The following is a 20,930-nucleotide window of genomic DNA, read 5'->3' as shown; positions in this document are numbered from 1 at the left end:
CCCACTTTGTCAGGAAGCAATCAACTTTGAGCAGCTCCAACGGACCTGGGTAGCTTTACATTACATTACGCCATGTAATAATGTAATGTAACCTGGGTAGCTAGTGGTAGCCACAGCAGTGACGTCAGAGATTCTGAGTGTTATGGAGATATGCCAATGTAATAGGTTGCTATGGGCACATAAGGTGACCAGGTTGCGGTCAGAGCCATACAGAGGGGAGAGTTACACGATTGGAGGACCAGGAATTAAATTGCAGCCCCTCCTTTCAGCGAGATCGAGGTCGTGCCTAAAGCGGCTGTCTTTCCGTAGACTCAACATAGAACCACCACATTAAAAGCCAAAAATAAGGACTAACGAATTATACTGCGGGGTAATCACCACAAATATGTAAACTATCAACTGTCTCGGTAATGATAATCACAACAGTTTTACCACCTGTGATGTTTATCTGAAGTTATTACTACGAACAGCAAGTCTTGTCATAGGCCCTGCATTGCATCGCATTTGCTGTGTGCTATGCCCACTTCTAGGCACTAACATTCGCAACGCTTAGGCAGTTCTGAGACGATAAACAGCTAATTTTGCTAATGCGGAAGTCGGCCCTAGGACACAATGGAGATTGCGCGACTCTCCCCTCTGTATGGCTCTGGTTGCGGTCTGTGTAAAGGGGCGTGTCATAATATTCCTAGAATGAATAGGACAGTTCTTAGGTCTGCCTGAAGGGGGATGTGAGAAAAGAAAACACCATGCCTATCAAAGGATTGTCTTTATTTATACACCTGCATATCTGACTAGATTTCTAGTTAATACTGAGCCATCAGACAACTTGTTTGAATAACCTTTTGAATTTCAACACAATATTCACAGTTGAAGTTTGTTTATATATGCACCTTGTAGCAGGAAGTTGCTGATAAACAAAACAAAAAACACTATTTTGTTCCTTGTGGATCTTAAATTCACAAACATGAAAAAAGGAGAACTGCTCCCTACCCATATGTATATACAGCATTGGTAACAGGCTTTGGTACATAGCACAGTTGACAACTCAAAGACAACATGTGGTCAAGTATCTGTACTTTTTTCTCAGCTGAAACATGGCTTTCAAGTCAGTGATCTGTGTAATATAAATCAGATTCAGGGAAAGTAAATAATCCTCATTGATGCACACCATGTTCTCCTGAGGGCTTTAACTTGTGCTGAAGTATGAACCTGAAAGAAAAAGTTAAAAGTGACCTTGCAATTGAAACAGGACTTCTGTCATTCCACACATATTCCAGACAATGTAAACCATTCACACAATTAACAAATATGGTATTCAGCACAAAATATGAGCAATTCAGGTGTTATTTCCACATAGCTGGATATTTTTATATGTGGATATTTTTTTCTCCTGGCTGCATTGGTTTTGCATTGGTTTTGGCCTTCCGTTTCCACGTAGCAGATATTTAAAATCCAGGTATAAAAAACAGGAGAAAAAAATATCCTGTTTAGGGGGCTGAAACACATTTGTTACAATGGAGGATTTATTTTTATCCACATGTTGCGTTTACACCTCAACAGGAGAAAAAAATACCCTGCTAAAAAAATATCCTGCTACGTGGAAACAGCACCTCAGAAGGAATGCTTCACCTAAAAACATAATGACTGCACATGATGACATGGGTCATGGAAAAGTAACAAAGAAGGGAAAAAACCCCAAAAAGAACAACATTCTCTCTATTTAAAGTTGCTTAAAAAAGCGGCCCGGTACACTCCATGGCAATGCAAGAGATGTCCAACTCTTCCCCTTGTTGCTTTAGAAGGGAAACATTCACTTATTATCTCTCTAGGTCGTCCTCAGACAAGCCTTCCGTCGGGGTGTCCTTCCCTCTAATGGCAAAGCATGATGGGAAATAAGCCAGCGTCACTCCACTTCCTGGTTCCAAGACAGCATCCCTATTAACTGACCTGAAATCAGATTAGTGCCACTAATCTCCACAGATCTGTGTGTTAACAGCTGAGCTCTACGCACCTACAATACTGGGGGACACTCCTCCTACTGTGAATGAAGCGAAGGACACCACTCTTCAGATTTGTCTTTGTTTAATCACCTACAACATATTCACCTGAATGAGTATGCAACTGAATATGTGTGCCCCACCCTCCTCTGTGCAGTACCATCGTGGCATCAGGAAGTGGCTTGTCATGACAAGTCTTGGAGATGCGTATCCATTAGAGCACATAAAACGTCCCAATGTTTAAAAATCTCACTGTGCTTTTGCAGCATTGTTCCTTTCTTCCTTTGTTCCTTCCACAACTTGTTAAAAAAATTTGCAAATTTGATCAATGTTGTTAAAGGGTGGCACAATAGGCTCGTCATGACAAATCTTGGAGATGCGTATCCGTCCCCCATGCTTGTCCTCTGCCCTCCTTGTTGCTCCTCAGCAGAGAGAAGAGAGGGACACTGCTGGGGCTCCTCATAGGTCTTACTGCTCTCATGATTGTAACTGGAGCCCAAGTATGTTGTTGTGTTTCCAAGTCCGTGGACCCCAAGTTGGGCTCTCATTCTCCACCATGCTCTTGCCCTTCTCTCTGCTCAGTGGTGGAACAATTGCACATTGGGCGTTACACTGATAGGAGCCTTCTCCTACCCCATTGTCCACAGCCAGGAGGGGGGGGATCTACTGCTCCTCAGCAGAGCCAGGAGGAGGGCCCCCACTGGGCTCCTCCACTGCTCCTCCACGAGGAGGGGGCCCAGTGCGCCTCCTCTCCACTGCTCCTCCTCAGCAGAGCCATGAGGAGGGCACCCATAACGGCTCAAGGAGGAGCAGGGGACTCACTGCTCCTCTCCACTGTTCCTCCATGATGAGGGGGCCCACTTCTCCTCCCTGCACCTCCTCAGCAGAGCCAGGAAGAGGAGGCCCATTGGGGCTCCAGGAGGAAGAGGGGGCTCCAGTTCCAGGTAGGAGGAGGGGGCCCACTGCACCTCCTCTCCACTGTGCCTCCTCTGGTCCTCCTCAGCAGAGCCAGGAGGAGGGCACCCACTGGGGCTCCAGGAGGAGGAGGGGGCCCAGTACTCCTCCCTGCGCCTCCTCAGCAGAGCCAGGAGGAGGAGGGGGGCCACTGCACCTCCTCTGGTCCTCCTCAGCAGAGCCAGGAGGAGGGCACCCACTGAGGCTCCAGGAGGAGGAGGGGGCCCACTGCACCTCCTCTCCACTGCTCCCCCAGGAGGAGGGGGCCACTGCACCTCCTCTTGTCCTCCTCAGCAGAGCCAGGAGAAGGGCACCCACTGGGGCTCCAGGAGGAGAAGGGGGGCCCACTGCACCTCCTCTCCACTGCTCCCCCAGGAGGAGGGGGCCCAGTACTCCTCCCTGCGCCTCCTCAGCAGAGCCAGGAGGAGGGCACCCACTGAGGCTCCAGTTCCAGGCGGTCTATCATCTCCCGCAGCTCCTCGTAGGCGCGGTCCTGATCGTCGTTAATCACCACCGCGTCAAACAGGTGGCGGAAGCAGCGTTCCATCTCACTCGCCTTGTCCACCTCCTCCTTTAACTCCTCCACCTGGAGGAAGAGGAGGAGGAGGAGGAATAAGAGGAAGAGGAGGAGGAGAAGAAGAGGAGGAGGAGAAGAGGAGGAGGAGAAGAGGAGGAGAAGAGGAGGAGGAGGAGAAGAAGAGGAGGAGGAGGAGAGGAGGAGGAGGAGAAGAGGAGGAGGAGGAGAAGAAGAGGAGGAGGAGAGGAGGAGAAGAGGGAGGAGAAGAGGAGGAGGAGGAGGAGAGGAGGAGGAGGAGAAGAAGAGGAGGAGGAGAAGAGGAGGAGGAGGAGAAGAAGAGGAGGAGGAGGAGAAGAGGAGGAACAGGAGGAGAAAGAGGAGGAGGAGGAGGAACAGGAGGAGGAGGAGAAGAAGAGGAGAAGAAGAAGAAGAAGAGGAGGAGGAGAAGAGGAGGAGGAGGAGAAGAGGAGGAGGAGGATAAGAAGGAGGAGGAGAAGGTGGAGGAGAAGAAGAAGAGGAGGAGGAGGAGGAGAAGAAGAGGAGGAGGAGGAGGAAGAAGAGGAGGAGGAGGAGGAAGAAGAGGAAGAGGAGAAGGAGGAGGAGAAGAGGAGGAGGAGGAGGAATAAGAGGAAGAGGAGAAAAAGAAGAAGAGGAGGAGGAGAAGGAGGAGGAATAAAGGAGGAGGAGAAGAAGAAGAAGAAGAAATAGAAGAAGAGGAATAAGAGAAATTGAGAAGAAGAAGAAGAGGAACTAGAAATGCACTCAGAGAGCGCAGACCTCCGCCAAGGAAGTTCAGTTCCTTTTTAGACACATAAGATATGTGTGTCATGATGTGGTGTCATCCATGTAGATGCAGACCTGTTCAGAAAATTGAACTGTGAAGTTGTAACCAAATTATATCTGTCTCCATTATAATTACAGTACCATGTTCCTCTGGTTAGCTGTGGCCTGTTTAGTTCACCTGTGATTGTGGTAGGCCTATTGGCAAAGTGATTGTGATTTGCAAATGCTTATTGAAGCTCACAGGTTGCTATTTGACACATTTTTAAAATTTATTTTAATTTATAAAAGAAATATGATAGACAGACAGCATGCCTTTCATAGCCTACCTTTTAAAATCTCAAATCCAGAGAAAACAAGTGGAATGAAATCACCACGAATAAAACACTTATTGAACAATCTATGAGTTCAGCATATTATGCTGGAATGTTTTGTGTTGCTGGCGATATGCTATGCCTTCAGTGCGCTGTTATGAATCTCTTCACCGTTCGTTCGTTATGAAATTAAGTTCAGCATAGTAGGCTACGCTAATGTTTTGTGGTAGGCCTACTGATATGCTATGGCATCAGTGTGCTGTGACGCAACAAATCACCACGGACTATGCACTAGTTGCAATTCGCGCGCACCTCTCCCTAAGCATTTACGAATGTTTTGTGACAGCATTGTGAACTTCAACAACCTCAAGGGTGCCTGTTGAAAGCCGTATGCCAAATACTTTCCTCACATGGGCTACTTGATTGTGGTTGGTGTAGGCGCTCTCGGCAAAAGACAGTCATTCCCTTGGGCCGGTCTCACGAACTTGGAGGAAATAGATGGGGTGTGTGTGTGTGTGTGTGTGTGTGTGTGTGATATTCTTGCCGCGTCGCGTTTCACAGAGGCTGCTTAGTGCGCTGTGAAGCAGTAATTAAATCACCACGGATAAAACACTGGTTGCAATTCGCGTGCAGCAAATAACCACGGACTATGTGGCAGTCTAAAGACAACCCCTTAAGAATTGTCCAATTCCCTCGCGCACCCGTGGTTGTATGCCAAATACATGCGCTGTGGGCTATGGGCTTTGATAGTGGTTGGTGTAAGCGCTCTCGCGGCAAAGACAGTGAGAATTGTCCAAGTCCGCGAAGGTGCCAGGACACCCGTGGCATATTCGACAGTGAGCCAGTGCTCAGGAGAAGCTGCCCTCCAAACATAGTTGGTGATCAGTGCTGATTTCACCTCGTGCATCTTGTTGCTTATGACACTCTGACAGGTGCAGCAGGACATTTTATACTCGCTGGGACGTGACGTCATCTCACCCTGTCCAGCCTTTATAACGGCTCTAATTCGGTCTGATGACTTTGCCATTGTGACGTGCCGCAAGAGGCCAGGTGCGAACACACGAACAAACAAATCGGGCGATCACATAACCTCCTGGCGGAGGTAACAAGAGAAATTGAGAAAAATAAGAAGGAGGAGGAGGAAGTAGACATGGATATCGATAACCAAGTACTGTAAGTTCCTACTGTAGATATACCAAACCAAAGACAGGCACTCACCCATCCACCACAACATTACACACGGGTGCAACACAAGCATACAAGCTCAACTAGGTGTTCTAAAGAATAAAATATTCATCAGGCCTAAGGATTCTGAATGACATCAATGAGTTTTTCAGAACAGCAAATCTTTTCAGCTTATGGTCAGTGAAAAACAAACCCTGACAAACTCCAGTGTTTAAACTTCAATGAGTTTAAACTTAAAACTATACACAACACATGGAGCACACCACTTTTACTGCATTTTCTGTGTCACCTTGGGTGTAGTTCCATCACTGGACAGCAGGGTGCGCAGTCTGTCCATGGAGGGCGGAGCTATGAAGATGATGTAGGGCTTCAGGTTGGAGGAACGAAGCACTCGCAGAGACTAGAGGAGAAGAAGAGAGGAGAGGAGAGAGGAGAGGAGAGGAGAAGAAGAGAGGAGAGGAGAGGAGAAGAAGAGGAGAGGAGAGGAGAGGAGAGGAGAGGAGAGGAGAGAGGAGAGGAGAGGAGAAGAAGAGAGGAGAGGAGAGGGGAGGAGTAGAGATAAGGGGAGATAGGAGAAGAGAGGAGAAGAAGAGAGGTAAAGGAGGAGAGGGGAGACAAGTGGAGAGGAGAGGGAGAGGAGAGAGGGAGATGAAAGGAGAGGAGAGGAGGGGAGAGGAGAGGAGAGGGGAGACAAGAGGAGAGGAGATGAGGAGAGGAGTGGAGAGGGGAGGATAGATTATATTATATTTGTAATGATCAAGCAGTGGCATTGCATCCAATTGGCCAGTGTGGCTTAAAAAAAAAAATCCTGTTTCAACCAACTCCACTACTGTCCTAACAGGCACACGGGCCTCCATGTCCTCCAGTGGCTGCTGTGCTGTGCTGTGCTGTGCTGCGCTGTGCTGAGCTGTGCTGTGCTGTGCTGTGATGTGATGTGATGTGCTGTGCTGTGCTGTGCTGTGCTGTGCTGTGCTGTGCTGTGCTGTGCTGTGCTGTGCTGTGCTGTGCTGTGCTGTGCTGTGCTGTGCTGTGCTGTGCTGTGGAGGGCTGTGCTGTGCTGTGGAGGGCTGTGCTGTGCTGTGGAGGGCTGTGCTGTGCTGTGGAGGGCTGTGCTGTGCTGTGCTGTGATGTGATGTGATGTGATGTGATGTGATGTGATGTGATGTGCTGTGCTGTGCTGTGCTGTGCTGTGCTGTGCTGTGCTGTGCTGTGCTGTGCTGTGCTGTGCTGTGATGTGATGTGATGTGCTGTGCGGTGCGGTGCTGAGCTGTGCTGAGCTGTGCTGTGCTGTGCTGTGCTGTGCTACTGGGCTGAGAGTCTTGGTGCTATTTGTAGAGTGGGAACTGGAACGGGAGGGAGTTTGTGTAACAGGGTCATCTCAGATCACGCGCTGCAGAGATTAAACCCGCTCACCTCCTCAACACCACAAGAGACACCATAGCAGCCCCTTAACCTCCTCAACACCGTTCATTCACCTCAACACCGTTCACCTCCTCATCCCCATAGCAGCCCATTCACCTCCTCATCCCCATAGCAGCCCATTCACCTCCTCAACACAATAGCAGCACATTCACCTCCTCAACACCATAGCAACACCATTCACCTCCTCAACACCATAGCAACACCATACACCTCCTCAACACCATTCACCTCCGCAACACCAGAGACCATAGCAGCCCATAGCAAGTGAGAGTACCATGTAGCCCTGATCAGAACAGCTCCATACAGTACTGTGTAGCCCTGATCAGAACAGCTCCATGTAGTAGGCCTACTGTGAAATCAGTGGACTATGCATGTACATGTTCATCTCAAATCTGCAGGACCCCTGTCTTGGGTAGCCATTTTTTTAAAAAGCTGCCTATCTGTGGGTTATATGAGGTGTAGCACATGGGGCTTTGAGCCTGAGTTTGCCCAACTTTGGCTTAAGTTTCATTCCACACATTGCTACTAGTTGATCTGCTCGCTCAGCAACAGAAGTCAATACCAAGACAACCACCCACACACACACACACACACACACACACACACACACACACACACACACACACACACACACACACACACACACACACACGTGTACACACACATACCCTGGTCTGTAGGCAGAGTACACAGACGCGTCCTGAGTTGACGGCCTGTCGGACCGAGTCGGTGCTGGTTCCGTAGAGGTTCCGCTCGAACTCTCCAGACTCCAGGAACTTGCCGGTCGTCAGGTACGACTCGAAGGTCCCCCGCGACACGAAGTGGTACTCACGCCCATTCCTCTCATGCGAGCGGGCGGGGCGTGTGGTGTCTGGAAGGAAAAAACAAGTCCAATCTGTCAATGTTTTTTAATTGGCTTTTGTATGCCTCTATTAGGACAGGACAGTTATAGAGAGACAGGAAATTAAGCCTCGTTCACACACGTTGCTGCTAGTTACTCGCTCAGCGAGTTAAGTCAATAGAATGTCTGTTTCCCGGCGAGATGAGGAGGCGAGTCGGCGAGGAGTGTACAAGTGATGCGATGTGGGCGGTTTACGAGTTGAAAATATTTGAACTTTGAGCGAGACGAGTAAGCGAGTAACCAATTGGAATGCAGAGTTCGATACTTGTCGTTTTTGCATTGGCAGTTAAAGCCACGGGAATGTTTGGCGAACGTTCCATGAGCAAGTGGCGAGTAGGCGAGTGAGTGAGAAGCGGGTTTTGTATGTGAACGTAGCTTAAGCGGGGAGAGAGAGACGGGGAAGGTTCTGCAAATGACCTCGGGTCCAGAATCGAACCCGGGTCGTCTGAGTAGTAGTCAAGTGCCCAGCCGATTGAGGCACAGATGGGCCAGTAAGTAAAATAATTTTAGGAAATGCTTATGTAGATGGAATCGGCAGAGATCCTACTCCTGATTTGAAAGAGCTGAACTACATCATGACAACATTGCTATGACATTGCAGAGAGTCCTAAGGAGGAGGAAGACGAGGAGGAGGAGAGATGAAGCTCTGAACTTACGGTGTATGTGTGTGTGTGTTTGTGTGTGTGTGTGTGTGTGTGCATGTGTGTGTGTGTAGGTGTGTGTGTGTGTGTGTGTAGGTGTGTGTGCATGTGTGTGTGTGTGTGTAGGTGTGTGTGTGTGTGTGTGTGTGTGTGTGTGTGTGTGTTTGTGTGTGTGTGTGTGTGTGTGTGCATGTGTGTGTGTGTGTGTGTGTGTGTGTGTGTGTGTGTGTGTGTGTGTGCATGTGTGTGTGTGTGTGTAGGTGTAGGTGTGTGTGTGTGTGTGTGTGTATGTGTGCATGTGTGTGTGTGTGTGTGTGCATGTGTGTGTGTGTGTGTGTGTGTGTGTGTAGGTGTGTGTGTGTGTGTGTGTGTGTGTGTGTCTTACGGGGCACGGCGTTGGTGAATCTGTCCGGCTCTGCAGCCAATAGCCTTCTCTTCAGCTCGTCCTGCCTCTTGTTGGGCGGGCCTATCAGGGCGATCGGCCTCTTGCGATTGGCTGGCTGGTGGTAGAGGGCCATCTCCTCATAGGTCAGGATCTCCTCTGGGGGCGGGTCTGAGAACGGAGGAGACATGATGGACAGTGGAATGAAGACATTGCATATTGACGTAGAAGAGGAAGCTATACTCCGCGCTCCTGCACTTCACAACCTGGTGCATCATGGGAAAAGACTAGCAAGTGCAGATACAGAAGAAAGTCACCAGAGCATCTTCAGGAGTGAAGAGCCAGGGCTAATGTTTACAAGTTGTCACGTCTTCTTCAGAGTCAATATTTCCACTAGTGTCTCACCTGTGTGTGTCTGTTTAAATGAGGGTCTCACGTGTGTGTGTGTGTGTGTGTGTGCGTATGTGTGTGTGTGTGTGTTGCTCACCTGTGTGTTTGCTGTCTGGTCTCCGCATGCTTCTCTTCTTGGTCTTCTTTCCTCCTTTACCGTTATTACACCAGGCCTTACCTGGAGAGGAGAGCACACACACACACACACACACACACACACACACACACACACACACACACACACACACACACACACACACACACACACACACACACACACACACACACACACACGGATATATTTGAAGTGCTTGAAATAAAAAAAATACAGAAAACAACAATGAAAGAAAAAATGAAAAACAGACAGAAAATACAACAAAGTAAGTAAGTAAGTAAGAGAATAAGAAAGAGAGTAAGTAAGTGTAAGTAAGGGAGTAAGTAAGTAAGAGAATAAGAAAGAGAGTAAGTAAGTGTAAGTAAGGGAGTAAGTAAGTAAGAAAATGAGTAAGGATATAAGGGAGTATGTCAGTAAGAGAGTAAGAGAGTCTGTGAGTAACTAGTAAGTGCCCTCACCTGCCGCTTCAGGGTTCTTGTCTAAGTAAGTATGTAAGTAAGTGAGTATGTAAGTATGTCATTATGTAAGTAGGTAAGGGAGTATGTATGTGTCCTCACCTGCCGCTTCAGGGTTCTTGTCTAAGTGAGTATGTAAGTAAGTGAGTATGTAAGTATGTCATTATGTAAGTAGGTAAGGGAGTATGTATGTGTCCTCACCTGCCGCTTCAGGGTTCTTGTCTGTGATGACTCTCTTCAGAGCCTCCCGCTGCTGCTGGAAGGACTTACCTGCACAGGAGAAAACAAGCAAACAAACAAATGAATATAAATGCAATTAATAAAATACATAATAACAACAACAACAACAACAATAACAACAGCATCAACAAAAATAGTAATAATAATAACAATCATAATACTAATTATCATCATCCTTAATAATATTTAATATAAATCAATAAAAGCATCTGGACATGTGACATGTCATCTGTCTATGGAGCTGCGTGTGAAGGGCTCAGTGTCTCAAGTGCACAGTAAATTTTATAGTGTTAAAATAACACTTAAAGAGTTAAAATTAACACTGTTCTAGTGTCTATTTGGTCCTGCTCCAGATCCGTGTTGAACACTGGTGTTAGATTGATAGTGTTAAGCTAACACTATAAAGAGTAAAGCAGTTTCGGGGAGCATACAATGGCGCAGACAAACTCCATCACCTCGAGGAGGCGGGGGCTCTCTGGAGTACTTCTAACTCCACACAATTTAACAACTTAATTTGTCACTGACACTGGAGAGCATCTCACTCCATTTGGTGTTGGAATTACTCCAATAGTGTTAATAAGCCTTAACACTGCAAAATTAACACTGGCAAATTTACTGTGTGGGTCTGTACTGTACATGCAGTCAGTCAGGATATTTCATTCAGGCATGATTACATTTCTGGAAATAACAGCAGAACAGACGTGCTGTAACTGAAAGAGACTGACAGATTCAGAACACGTCGTGAAGTCCTAGGTAGGTGTGTGTGAGTGTGAGTGTGTGTGTGTGTGTGTGTGTGTGTGAGTGTGTGTGTGTGTGTGTGTGTACCCGGTATAAGTCCTGCCAGGTGTGTGTGGTCCTTGTCCCCGTCCCTGTAGGCCTGTGTGTGTGTGTGTGTGTGTGTGTGTGTGTGTGTGTGTGTGTATAGTATAGTATACCAGGTATAAGTCCAGCCAGGTGTGTGCGGTCCTCGTCTCCATCCCTGTAGGCCTGTGTGTGAGTGTGTGTGTGTGTGTGTGTGTGTGTGTGTGTGTGTGTGTGTGTGTGTGTGTGTGTGTGTGTGTGTGCGTGTGTATACCAGGTATAAGTCCAGCCAGGTGTGTGCGGTCCTCGTCTCCATCCCTGTAGGCCTATGTGTTTGTGTGTGTGTGTGTGTGTGTGTGTGTGTGTGTGTGTGTGTGTGTGTGTGTGTGTGTGTGTGTGTGTGTGTGTGTGTGTGTGTGTGTGTGTGTGTGTGTGTGTGTGTGTGTGAGTCTGTGTATACCAGGTATGAGTCCTGCCAGGTGTGTGTGGTCCTTGTCCCCGTCCCTGTAGGCCTGTGTGTGTGTGTGTGTGTGTGTGTGTGTGTGTGCGTGTGAGTGTGGGTGTGTGTGTGTGTGTGTGAGTGAGTGAGTGTGAGTGAGAGTGTGTGTGTGTGTGTGTATAGTATAGTATACCAGGTATGAGTCCTGCCAGGTGTGTGCGGTCCTCGTCTCCATCCCTGTAGGCCTGCCACCAGTTGGGGTCGTCCTGCCAGGTGGGGTGTAAATCACAGTCACCATGACGATACAATTCAATACCGATCTCTTAAGGCAGCGCTTCCATTCATTTAGATCATTTACAGCCAGGGCATTGATTATGTTCTATACTTAAAGGGACACTGTGCAGGAAATGGTCAAAAAAGGTACTGCAACTATGCTGCTCATTGAAAATGGGTTGCCTAGTGCCAAATTTGATCTTTACATGAAAGTTTACTCAGTAATAAACACATATTTTCCAGTATGGTCCAACTACAGTCATTTTTGCAGCTAAAAATAGCTATTTTTGGAAATTCAAAATCGCGGACCATGAAGAAGATCCCCCTTTTCATGTATGAAACGTGAATTTGATGGTGGTGGTGAGCATTCATGACAAAGGTAACATTAGTGAATGGGCAGCATGAATTCTGAAAATAAACAACTAAAAATCTCACACAGTGTACCGTTAAGAATGCCCCTCAATACAATACGATTCGATTCGATTCGATCGTCGGCTGTCGGCTCAATGCATCGATACATATTGATTATTATTTTCACCCCTAGTCCTGACTACAGTATCGATTATTATTATTATTATCATTATTATTATTCTAATTTCCTGGGGTCCCCACCTGGCTGATGATGTGCAGGATGTCTCTACAGTGTGGGGTCCTGACTACAGTACGGGCTCCTGACTACAGTATGGGGTCCTGACTACAGTATGGGGTCCTGACTACAGTATGGGCTCCTGACTACAGTATGGGGTCCTGACTACAGTATGGGGTCCTGACTACAGTCCTGACTACAGTATGGGGTCCTGATTACAGTCCTGACTACAGTATGGGCTCCTGACTACAGTATGGGGTCCTGACTACAGTCCTGACTACAGTATGGGCTCCTGACTACAGTATGGGGTCCTGATTACAGTCCTGACTACAGTATGGGCTCCTGACTACAGTATGGGGTCCTGACTACAGTCCTGACTACAGTATGGGCTCCTGACTACAGTATGGGGTCCTGACTACAGTATGGGGTCCCTAGTCCTGACTGCAGTATTGATTACTAGTAGTATAGTATATTCTTATTTCCTCAGGTCCCCACCTGGCTGATGATGTGCAGGATATCTCCGCGCCGGAAGGACAGCCCCAGCTCTCGACACGGCAGGTACGGATCCTCAGAGGGGTCATAGTCAAAATAGGCCTTCACATGCATCTGGCAGAGGAAGAGGAAGAGGAGAGATGAAGAGGAGAGAGAGAGGAGAGGAAGAGGAGAGAGGAGAGAGAAGAGGAGAGAGGAGAGGAGAGAAGAGGAGAGAGGAGAGGAGAGGAGAGAGAAGAGGAGAGAGGAGAGGAGAGAGAGAAGAGGAGAGAGGAAGAGGAGAGAGAGAAGAGGAGAGAGGAAGAGGAGAGAGAGAGGAGAGGAAGAGGAGAGATGAGAGAGAAGAGGAGAGAGAGAGGAGAGAGGGGTCATAGTCAAAATAGGCCTTCACATGCATGTGGCAGAGGAAGAGGAAGAGGAGAGGAGAGAGAAGAGGAGAGAGAGAAGAGGAGAGAGAGAAGAGGAGAGAGGAAGAGGAGAGGAGAGGAGAGAGAAGAGGAGAGAGGAGAGGAGAGAGAGAAGAGGGGAGAGAGAAGAGGAGAGAGAGAAGAGGAGAGAGAGACTCAGACAGACGAAGAAGAAGAAGAGGAGGAGGAGGAGGAAGAAGAGGAGGAGGAGGAAGAATGCTTATGAACAAGGATGCCATGATGTGCATCGAGTGTTTGTTTTGCAAATGCATTGCAGATGTTTATTTTGCATTATTTCAAATACCCAAGTTGCTAACTGGCTAACAACCACGCTTTTGAGAAACGCACCCCTGTTCACCGACAGCATGTAAACTCAAACTCACCACAGTTTTCCTACTCGCACATTTACTCTGTGAGGTGGGGATGAGGAGAAAGGTAAGAGTTCCCTTCAGATTGATCTGCAGAGAGAGAGAGAGAGAGAGAGAGAGAGAGAGAGAGAGAGAGAGAGAGAGAGAGAGAGAGAGAGAAAGAAAAAAAGGAATCTCATCACATAAGTTGTCAAATTCTGCACATAATAGACTCCAACAGAGTAACCAAATGTGACGTGTTAGTTGGACATTGAGAATTCAAGAGCAGGGCTGGACTGGTCAGTGTGTGTGTATGTGTGTGTGTGTGTGTGTGTGTGTGTGTGTGTGTGTGTTTTGTTTGTGTGTGTGTGTGTGTGTGTGTGTGTGTGTGTGTGTGTGTGTGTGTGTGTGTGTGTGTGTGTGTGTGTGTGTGTGTGTGTGTGTGTGTGTGTGTGTGTGTGTGTCTTCTACCATGAGGTCCTGTACTGCTGCGATGCTCTTTCCTCTTTATACGTCTGTGTGTGTGTGTGTGTGTGTGTGTGTGTGTGTGTGTGTGTGTGTGTGTGTGTGTGTGTGTGTGTGTGTGTACCATCAGGTCCTGTACTGCTGCGATGCTCTTTCCTCTGACCGGAACTCCGTTGATCTCCAGAATCTCATCGTCTTCGCTCAATAGGCCACTCCTCTCGGCCACGCCCCCCGACACCACCCGCGACACCACCACGCAGTCACCCTCGTTACGCACCGTCACGCCCTGACACACATACACACATACATACACACACATTCATGCAAAGATACTATCAGTCATGAATAGATACTGTGATCAGGGCTCTAAATGAACCCGCCAATTGGCCAAATGCTGGTGAAAATTAAGTTTGGCCGGTGGAAAAAGAAAAGATACCAGACAATTTAACTCATGAGTGACTGTGTTTGTGTGTGTGTACTTCATGTAATTTTGGCTGGTGAAGAAATCAGTTAATTTAGAGTCCTGACTGTAATTGAAGTGTCCACTAGTGGTGTGCATTGGCACTGCCCTCACGATTCGATTACGATTACGATTAGGGAGGTAGCGATTCAATTCGATTCGATTCGATTCGATTCAATTCTACGATGCATTGCAATGCATTACATTTCTACTGAAACCAAAGCAAATGTTTCATCAGTCATGATGAGGCAAAACAATTAGTCAGATACTGAGCAACATTTTATTGGCTGTTTTTTGTATCAGTCTTGCAGTTTTCAATGCTTTGAAGTGCTTTTATTTAACTTAACATTCATTTGCTCCTGAAATATCCACGGAAGTAATTGAAACTTAAAAAAATTGCTGCATTGATTCTGGAACTTGCCGCATTGAATTGAATTGTCCATGCCCCGCATTGCATTGCATCGCCGAATCGATTATTGTTGACACCACTAGTGTCCACCACCTGCGATACAACCACATGCTCCTGCTCATCACACACAGTCACGCCCTGACACGCACACACACACACACACACACACACACACACACACACACACACACACACACACACACACACACACACACACACACACACACACACACACACACACACACACACACTACATACCAGGGGCACATCCAGGGACTTGTGTAGCCGCACCACCTTGACGGACTCTCCGTAGCGACAGAGGGCCTCCTCACTGGGGACGGGATCCAGCTCCTGCTCCGCTACTCCGTCATGGGCCTCCATCAGGGCCTGGAGAGGGGGAGGGAGAGGAGGAGGGGGGGAGAGAGAAAGAGAGTGATTAAGGGCCTGGAGAGGGGGAGGAGGAGAGAGGGGAGGGGGGGAGAGAGAGAAAGAGAGAGAGAGAGAGAGGAGGAGGGAGAGAGAGAGGGGCAGAGAGAGGGAGAGAGATAGAGATGGAGGGAGAGAGAGAGAGAGGATTACATAGGGAAGGATGGGCAGATGCGGCGTATTGGGCAAGATTGCTGGCCATGGTGCTGAAGTACTGCCAAGTCTGAGAAATGTCTACACAGTAAACATTCTCGATGTCGGGAGTACGGGGCGCCACAGAGAGCTCGGGCAGGATCTGCACCTGCAGATATGTGCGAGGTCTGAGCGGACACCCCCGGCCGATGATTGTCAGAGAGAACATTGGCGGAAGGGAGGCGAACAGGGAGGTGGTGGTTGCGAACGAGAAAGCAAATTTCTGACTGGAGACAGGTGAGCAGAGAATAAATGCTGTGTAGTTCACTAAGGGGCGTGCCAAATTTTGTTGCGCTGAAATAACACCGAATGACGGCTGAGGGGAGAATGAGATGCAGGTGGTTAAATAGGCGTGCCTTAGCCTGGCTCTCACACAGACCCTTCGTGCTTTGTGCATCTTTGTTTAACTGCGTGAGCTCGCACAAGGGTCTGGAAATCTTAGACGAGCCCGAACGGCATCCAATATTTCGTGGTCGGTCCAATCAGAATCAAGACAGTGGTTGAAGTAGTAGTGATTAAAAAAAATCCATGTGAATTCTCCAATCAGGTTCGAGCTGTTTTGAACACACCTGCGCCTTTCCAGAACTAAGCGATTGTCAATGTTCCAGATGGTTGGTAACAACCATCGCGTGAGAACCAGGGGTCCGTTTCTCGATTCTTGTCGTTGCTAACCGTCTTAAGACCGTCTCAAGACGTAACACCATTCCCTTGGATTTAGTGGTGAGCGTTGCTGTCGAGAGAGAGTTGAGTTCCTCTTATGAAGGACGTTGCTACCGCCGTTAGCAAAGACGCTTTCGAGATACAGACCCCAGGTTAGGCGTGCCTATCTTTTCACGCTGAATTCCGACGAATGACAGTTGAGCTGAGAATGGAATGCAGGTGGTTAATTAGAGCATGTGAAATTTCATTACGCTTCTCCCGAACTTTCGTCTTTTTAAAAAAACATTTTTTAAAACCTGCATTTCGATGGGATTCAAGTCTGGACTCTGGGCCATTCCAAAACCTTAATCTCATTCTGATGTTGATTTAGATGTGGGCTTAGGATCATTCTCGTGCTGAAAGATGAAATTCCTCTTCGTTCGTCTTCAGCTTTCTAACAGGAGGGCGAAAGAGGTTTTGTGCCAACACTGACTGGTATTTGGAACCATTCAAAATGGCCTCCTTCCAGACCAAGACCCCAGGTCCAGCCGAAAATAAAACAACCCCAAAACATGATGTAGCCACCACCGCTTCGCTGCCTGTTTGGTGTTGTGAAGTGTTGCAATAAAAGTGGTTGTGGCTACAGCTGACAGCATGGAACCGTGTAGGACTTTTTAGGAAAAGCACAAAAGCACAACAATTACCTCTTAATGTATGTCCTCTACAAGTCTTCTGTTGTCCAGTCTTGCACTTTTAAATGTCTGTATGAGCACTGTCTATGTCCATACTGTCTTAAGTCCATGTATAAGTACTGTCTATGTCTATACTGTCTATGTCCTTACCTAGATTAGTCTATGTCTGTATGGGAAAGCAAGAAATGTAATTTCAAATTCTTTGTATGACCAGTGCATGTAAAGAAATTGACAATAAAACCTACTTGACTTGACTTGACTGTTTTCTCCATGGAGAGAGCCAGCGAAGCGCGAGGTCACAAGCGAAGGTCGAGGACAGGAGGTAGGATAATGGAATGTACCCATAGTAGTTAAATGCAGATGAAGGTACAGTAAATCCGAACTGACATTCTCCACTATACTCCACTATACTCCCATAGTAGTTAAATGCAGATAAAGGTACACTAACTCCGAACTGACATTCTTCACTATACTCCACTATACTGCCCTACAAAGGCAAAGTGCAGTAACTACGCCAACACTGACACTGAGAAAAATGCCTTCAAAGTCTTGATATTAGGTTAGATATTCTAGTTACTGCAAATGTTCATAACAGTATCTCTAAAACGGGACACATTTGGACAATAAGACTTTGTCACAAGACACAAGAGGTGTAATATAGACCATTTTCAGTCTAAACTCAATTTTGGCAAAATATGTAGTTACTGCACTTTGTGTTTGTAGGGCACTATACTCCAAGGCTCCTTCTCCAGCTGGCAGAGAGCTACAGTAACGTCATGTGCATTTACAAGACATTGCTGTAGCTGCCAACAGACAACATGCAGCATCCAAATCAATGTCCAACAGGCAGTGTCCAGGACGTTGCAAATCAAGCTGTACAGTACAGTACACCCAGAGGAAAATGCCAAGCTAAATGCAGACGTGGCTTAATGCAGGTAGCTCAATCTGCATTTAGCTGTCATTAGCTGAAAGTCATTCTTAAATTCTATTTTGAAAAGTGTTTGGTTTAACTCTGTTCCCACAGCCTGAAGAGCATAAAACATTACAGCATCTAAACTACCCTTAGCGCAGAGCCTGTTATATAACCTCTCGCATATTTTCGCAAGAGCCTTTCGCATATTTTTCAATAGGAAGTTGATGTATGGTCACTCAAAAACAGCTGGTTGCAGGAATTGGTTGTTTTGAATGCCATGGGTATTGAGCATGACGCCTCTGGAGACACATGCAGGGCCGGATTAAGGTGGCCTCTGGCCCCTAGGCTACAGGTTGCTGTGGGCCCCCACAGAAGGTAAATTTGGCAACACATTTCCATAGTCGGTGCCATAATTACGAGCTAATTAAGGATAACATGGCTACCAACTGAACACCATTCAATACCACAGATGAATTTTTCAATATTACCGGTACATTTTGTCACAATTCTGCAATTTTTCACTTCTGGCCAATCTAGCAGATGGGGGGCCCAGGCTGCAGCCATATCTAGCCTGTGGGGCCCCTAGGCTGCAGCCATATCTAGCCTGTGGGGCCCCTAGGCTGCAGCCATATCTAGCCTGTGGGGGCCCCTGGCAGGTGGGAGGCCCTAGGCTGCAGCCATATCTAGCCTGTGTGTTAATACGCCCCTGGACACATAGCACACTGTGTGCTAACTCTAGAAACTCTTAGTGTGCTAACCGCACAGTTGGACCTGTATGAACTGTAAACACACAGACACACATAGTAGACAGACACACGCACACAGACACAGACACAGACACACACACACAGACATACATAGTAGACAGACACACGCACACAGTCAGACACACACACACACACACACACACATACAGACAAAGACACACACACACACACAGCTTGCTGCTAAACAGCTTAACCTTGCATGCTTGTCCTCCTCCACACTGCATGACAAAGCCCAGCGAGAACACATGACCCTCCAGGCTGAGATCACATGACCCTCCAGGCTGAGATCACATGACCCTCCAGGCTGAGATCACATGACCCTCCAGGCTGAGATCACATGACCCTCCAGGCTGAGAACACATGACCCTCCAGGCTGAGATCACATGACCCTCCAGGCTGAGATCACATGACCCTCCAGGCTGAGATCACATGACCCTCCAGGCTGAGATCACATGACCCTCCAGGCTGAGAACACATGACCCTCCAGGCTGAGATCACATGACCCTCCCCACAGACATCATATGAAGACTAGATACGTCATCGCGTATTTCAAGCACGTCCACACAGGTCGGCCATGTTAGAGCAGCCTAAACTCTCCACAGACCCTCCGTTACACCTGAAGTAAACTGAAGAGTTGAAACGTTGGGATACTTAAAAATGTATTCTGTTGCTTCGCTGAAATATTGACACGTTTTTTAAATGGTAGGGCTCCTTAAAACTTAAGTGTAGACTGGGGTAAAACGCCCAGGAGAGTCTTCCCACTTAACCTATTTGTCCAAACATTTAGATAGACCTACAGCAAATACACATTTTAACCATTGCTGTGCATTACGTTGACGGCATGGATATAATCATCGCACCAAATTAAAGACGACAGAGATGACGTACTGGAAGAGAGATGTACAGCGCAACAGGTTCATTCTATCTGGATGGCTTTAGCGTCACGACTCATTTTGAACACAAGGTGGAGCTGTCGAAACCGAAGCATATACTACAAGTGAACGTTTATTTGTTATTTTACTGAAAATATAAAAGATTACGTTGTGCATGTGTTTATGGGATCTATTTAATTACATGAATAAGCCTACTGAACTATATTATACACGATTTTAGACCTATGCACATAATAATATAATGTAATGTAATATAATAATATTGTGAATATTCATCACTATGCAGTATCAACATATACTTTCGTTTGGCATTTTTTTATACTGTATAAAAAACAACCCTTTCGAAAATCGATATAAATTTGAGGGAATTATGGCCATCTGAAGAGTATACAACACCCAAAACTCACTGCAACTGGTTGAGCCAGAAGGCTGCTTTAACATGGCCGCCATGTGCGGACGTTCGGCTTGCATGACGGGAACGCGGACGACGCATCTAGTCTTCCTATATGATGTCTGTGACCCTCCCGGCTGAGAACACATGACCCTCCCGGCTGAGATCACATGACCCTCCAGGCTGAGATCACATGACCCTCCAGGCTGAGATCACATGACCCTCCAGGCTGAGATCACATGACCCTCCAGGCTGAGATCACATGACCCTCCAGGCTGAGATCACATGACCCTCCAGGCTGAGAACACATGACCCTCCCCACAGACATCATATGAAGACTAGATACGTCATCGCGTATTTCAAGCACGTCCACACAGGTCGGCCATGTTAGAGCAGCCTAAACTCTCCACAGACCCTCCGTTACACCTGAAGTAAACTGAAGAGTTGAAACGTTGGGATACTTAAAAATGTATTCTGTTGCTTCGCTGAAATATTGACACGTTTTTTAAATGGTAGGGCTCCTTAAAACTTAAGTGTAGACTGGGGTAAAACGCCCAGGAGAGGCTTCCCACTTAACCTATTTGTCCAAACATTTAGATAGACCTACAGCAAATACACATTTTAACCATTGCTGTGCATTACGTTGACGGCATGGATATAATCATCGCACCAAATTAAAGACGACAGAGATGACGTACTGGAAGAGAGATGTACAGCGCAACAGGTTCATTCTATCTGGATGGCTTTAGCGTCACGACTCATTTTGAACACAAGGTGGAGCTGTCGAAACCGAAGCATATACTACAAGTGAACGTTTATTTGTTATTTTACTGAAAATATAAAAGATTACGTTGTGCATGTGTTTATGGGATCTATTTAATTACATGAATAAGCCTACTGAACTATATTATACACGATTTTAGACCTATGCACATAATAATATAATGTAATGTAATATAATAATATTGTGAATATTCATCACTATGCAGTATCAACATATACTTTCGTTTGGCATTTTTTTATACTGTATAAAAAACAACCCTTT

At 46.9% G+C, this 20,930-nt stretch overlaps 1 protein-coding gene across 1 annotated transcript in view; it reads right to left on the bottom strand.

Annotated features, from left to right (window-relative positions):
- Nucleotides 1–3,360: 3,360 nt before the first annotated feature.
- Nucleotides 3,361–20,930, bottom strand: part of LOC134468297 (protein PALS1-like) — a 32,951-nt gene continuing 15,381 nt past the window's right edge. The window contains exons 7-17 of the mRNA XM_063222238.1: nucleotides 15,231–15,359; nucleotides 14,228–14,389; nucleotides 13,675–13,749; nucleotides 12,888–12,998; nucleotides 11,727–11,799; nucleotides 10,255–10,323; nucleotides 9,581–9,661; nucleotides 9,097–9,264; nucleotides 7,838–8,040; nucleotides 6,037–6,147; nucleotides 3,361–3,537 (exon numbers count right to left, since the gene is read on the bottom strand). Coding sequence (XP_063078308.1) covers nucleotides 3,361–3,537; nucleotides 6,037–6,147; nucleotides 7,838–8,040; nucleotides 9,097–9,264; nucleotides 9,581–9,661; nucleotides 10,255–10,323; nucleotides 11,727–11,799; nucleotides 12,888–12,998; nucleotides 13,675–13,749; nucleotides 14,228–14,389; nucleotides 15,231–15,359 — 1,359 coding nt within the window. The remainder of the gene's footprint in view (nucleotides 3,538–6,036; nucleotides 6,148–7,837; nucleotides 8,041–9,096; nucleotides 9,265–9,580; nucleotides 9,662–10,254; nucleotides 10,324–11,726; nucleotides 11,800–12,887; nucleotides 12,999–13,674; nucleotides 13,750–14,227; nucleotides 14,390–15,230; nucleotides 15,360–20,930) is intronic.

This window comes from Engraulis encrasicolus, chromosome 18 (assembly GCF_034702125.1).
Source record: "Engraulis encrasicolus isolate BLACKSEA-1 chromosome 18, IST_EnEncr_1.0, whole genome shotgun sequence".
In the NCBI taxonomy this organism is placed as follows: domain Eukaryota; kingdom Metazoa; phylum Chordata; class Actinopteri; order Clupeiformes; family Engraulidae; genus Engraulis; species Engraulis encrasicolus.
The sequence above is the reverse complement of the archived record's forward strand: the minus strand, read 5'-3'. Positions and strand labels throughout refer to the sequence as shown.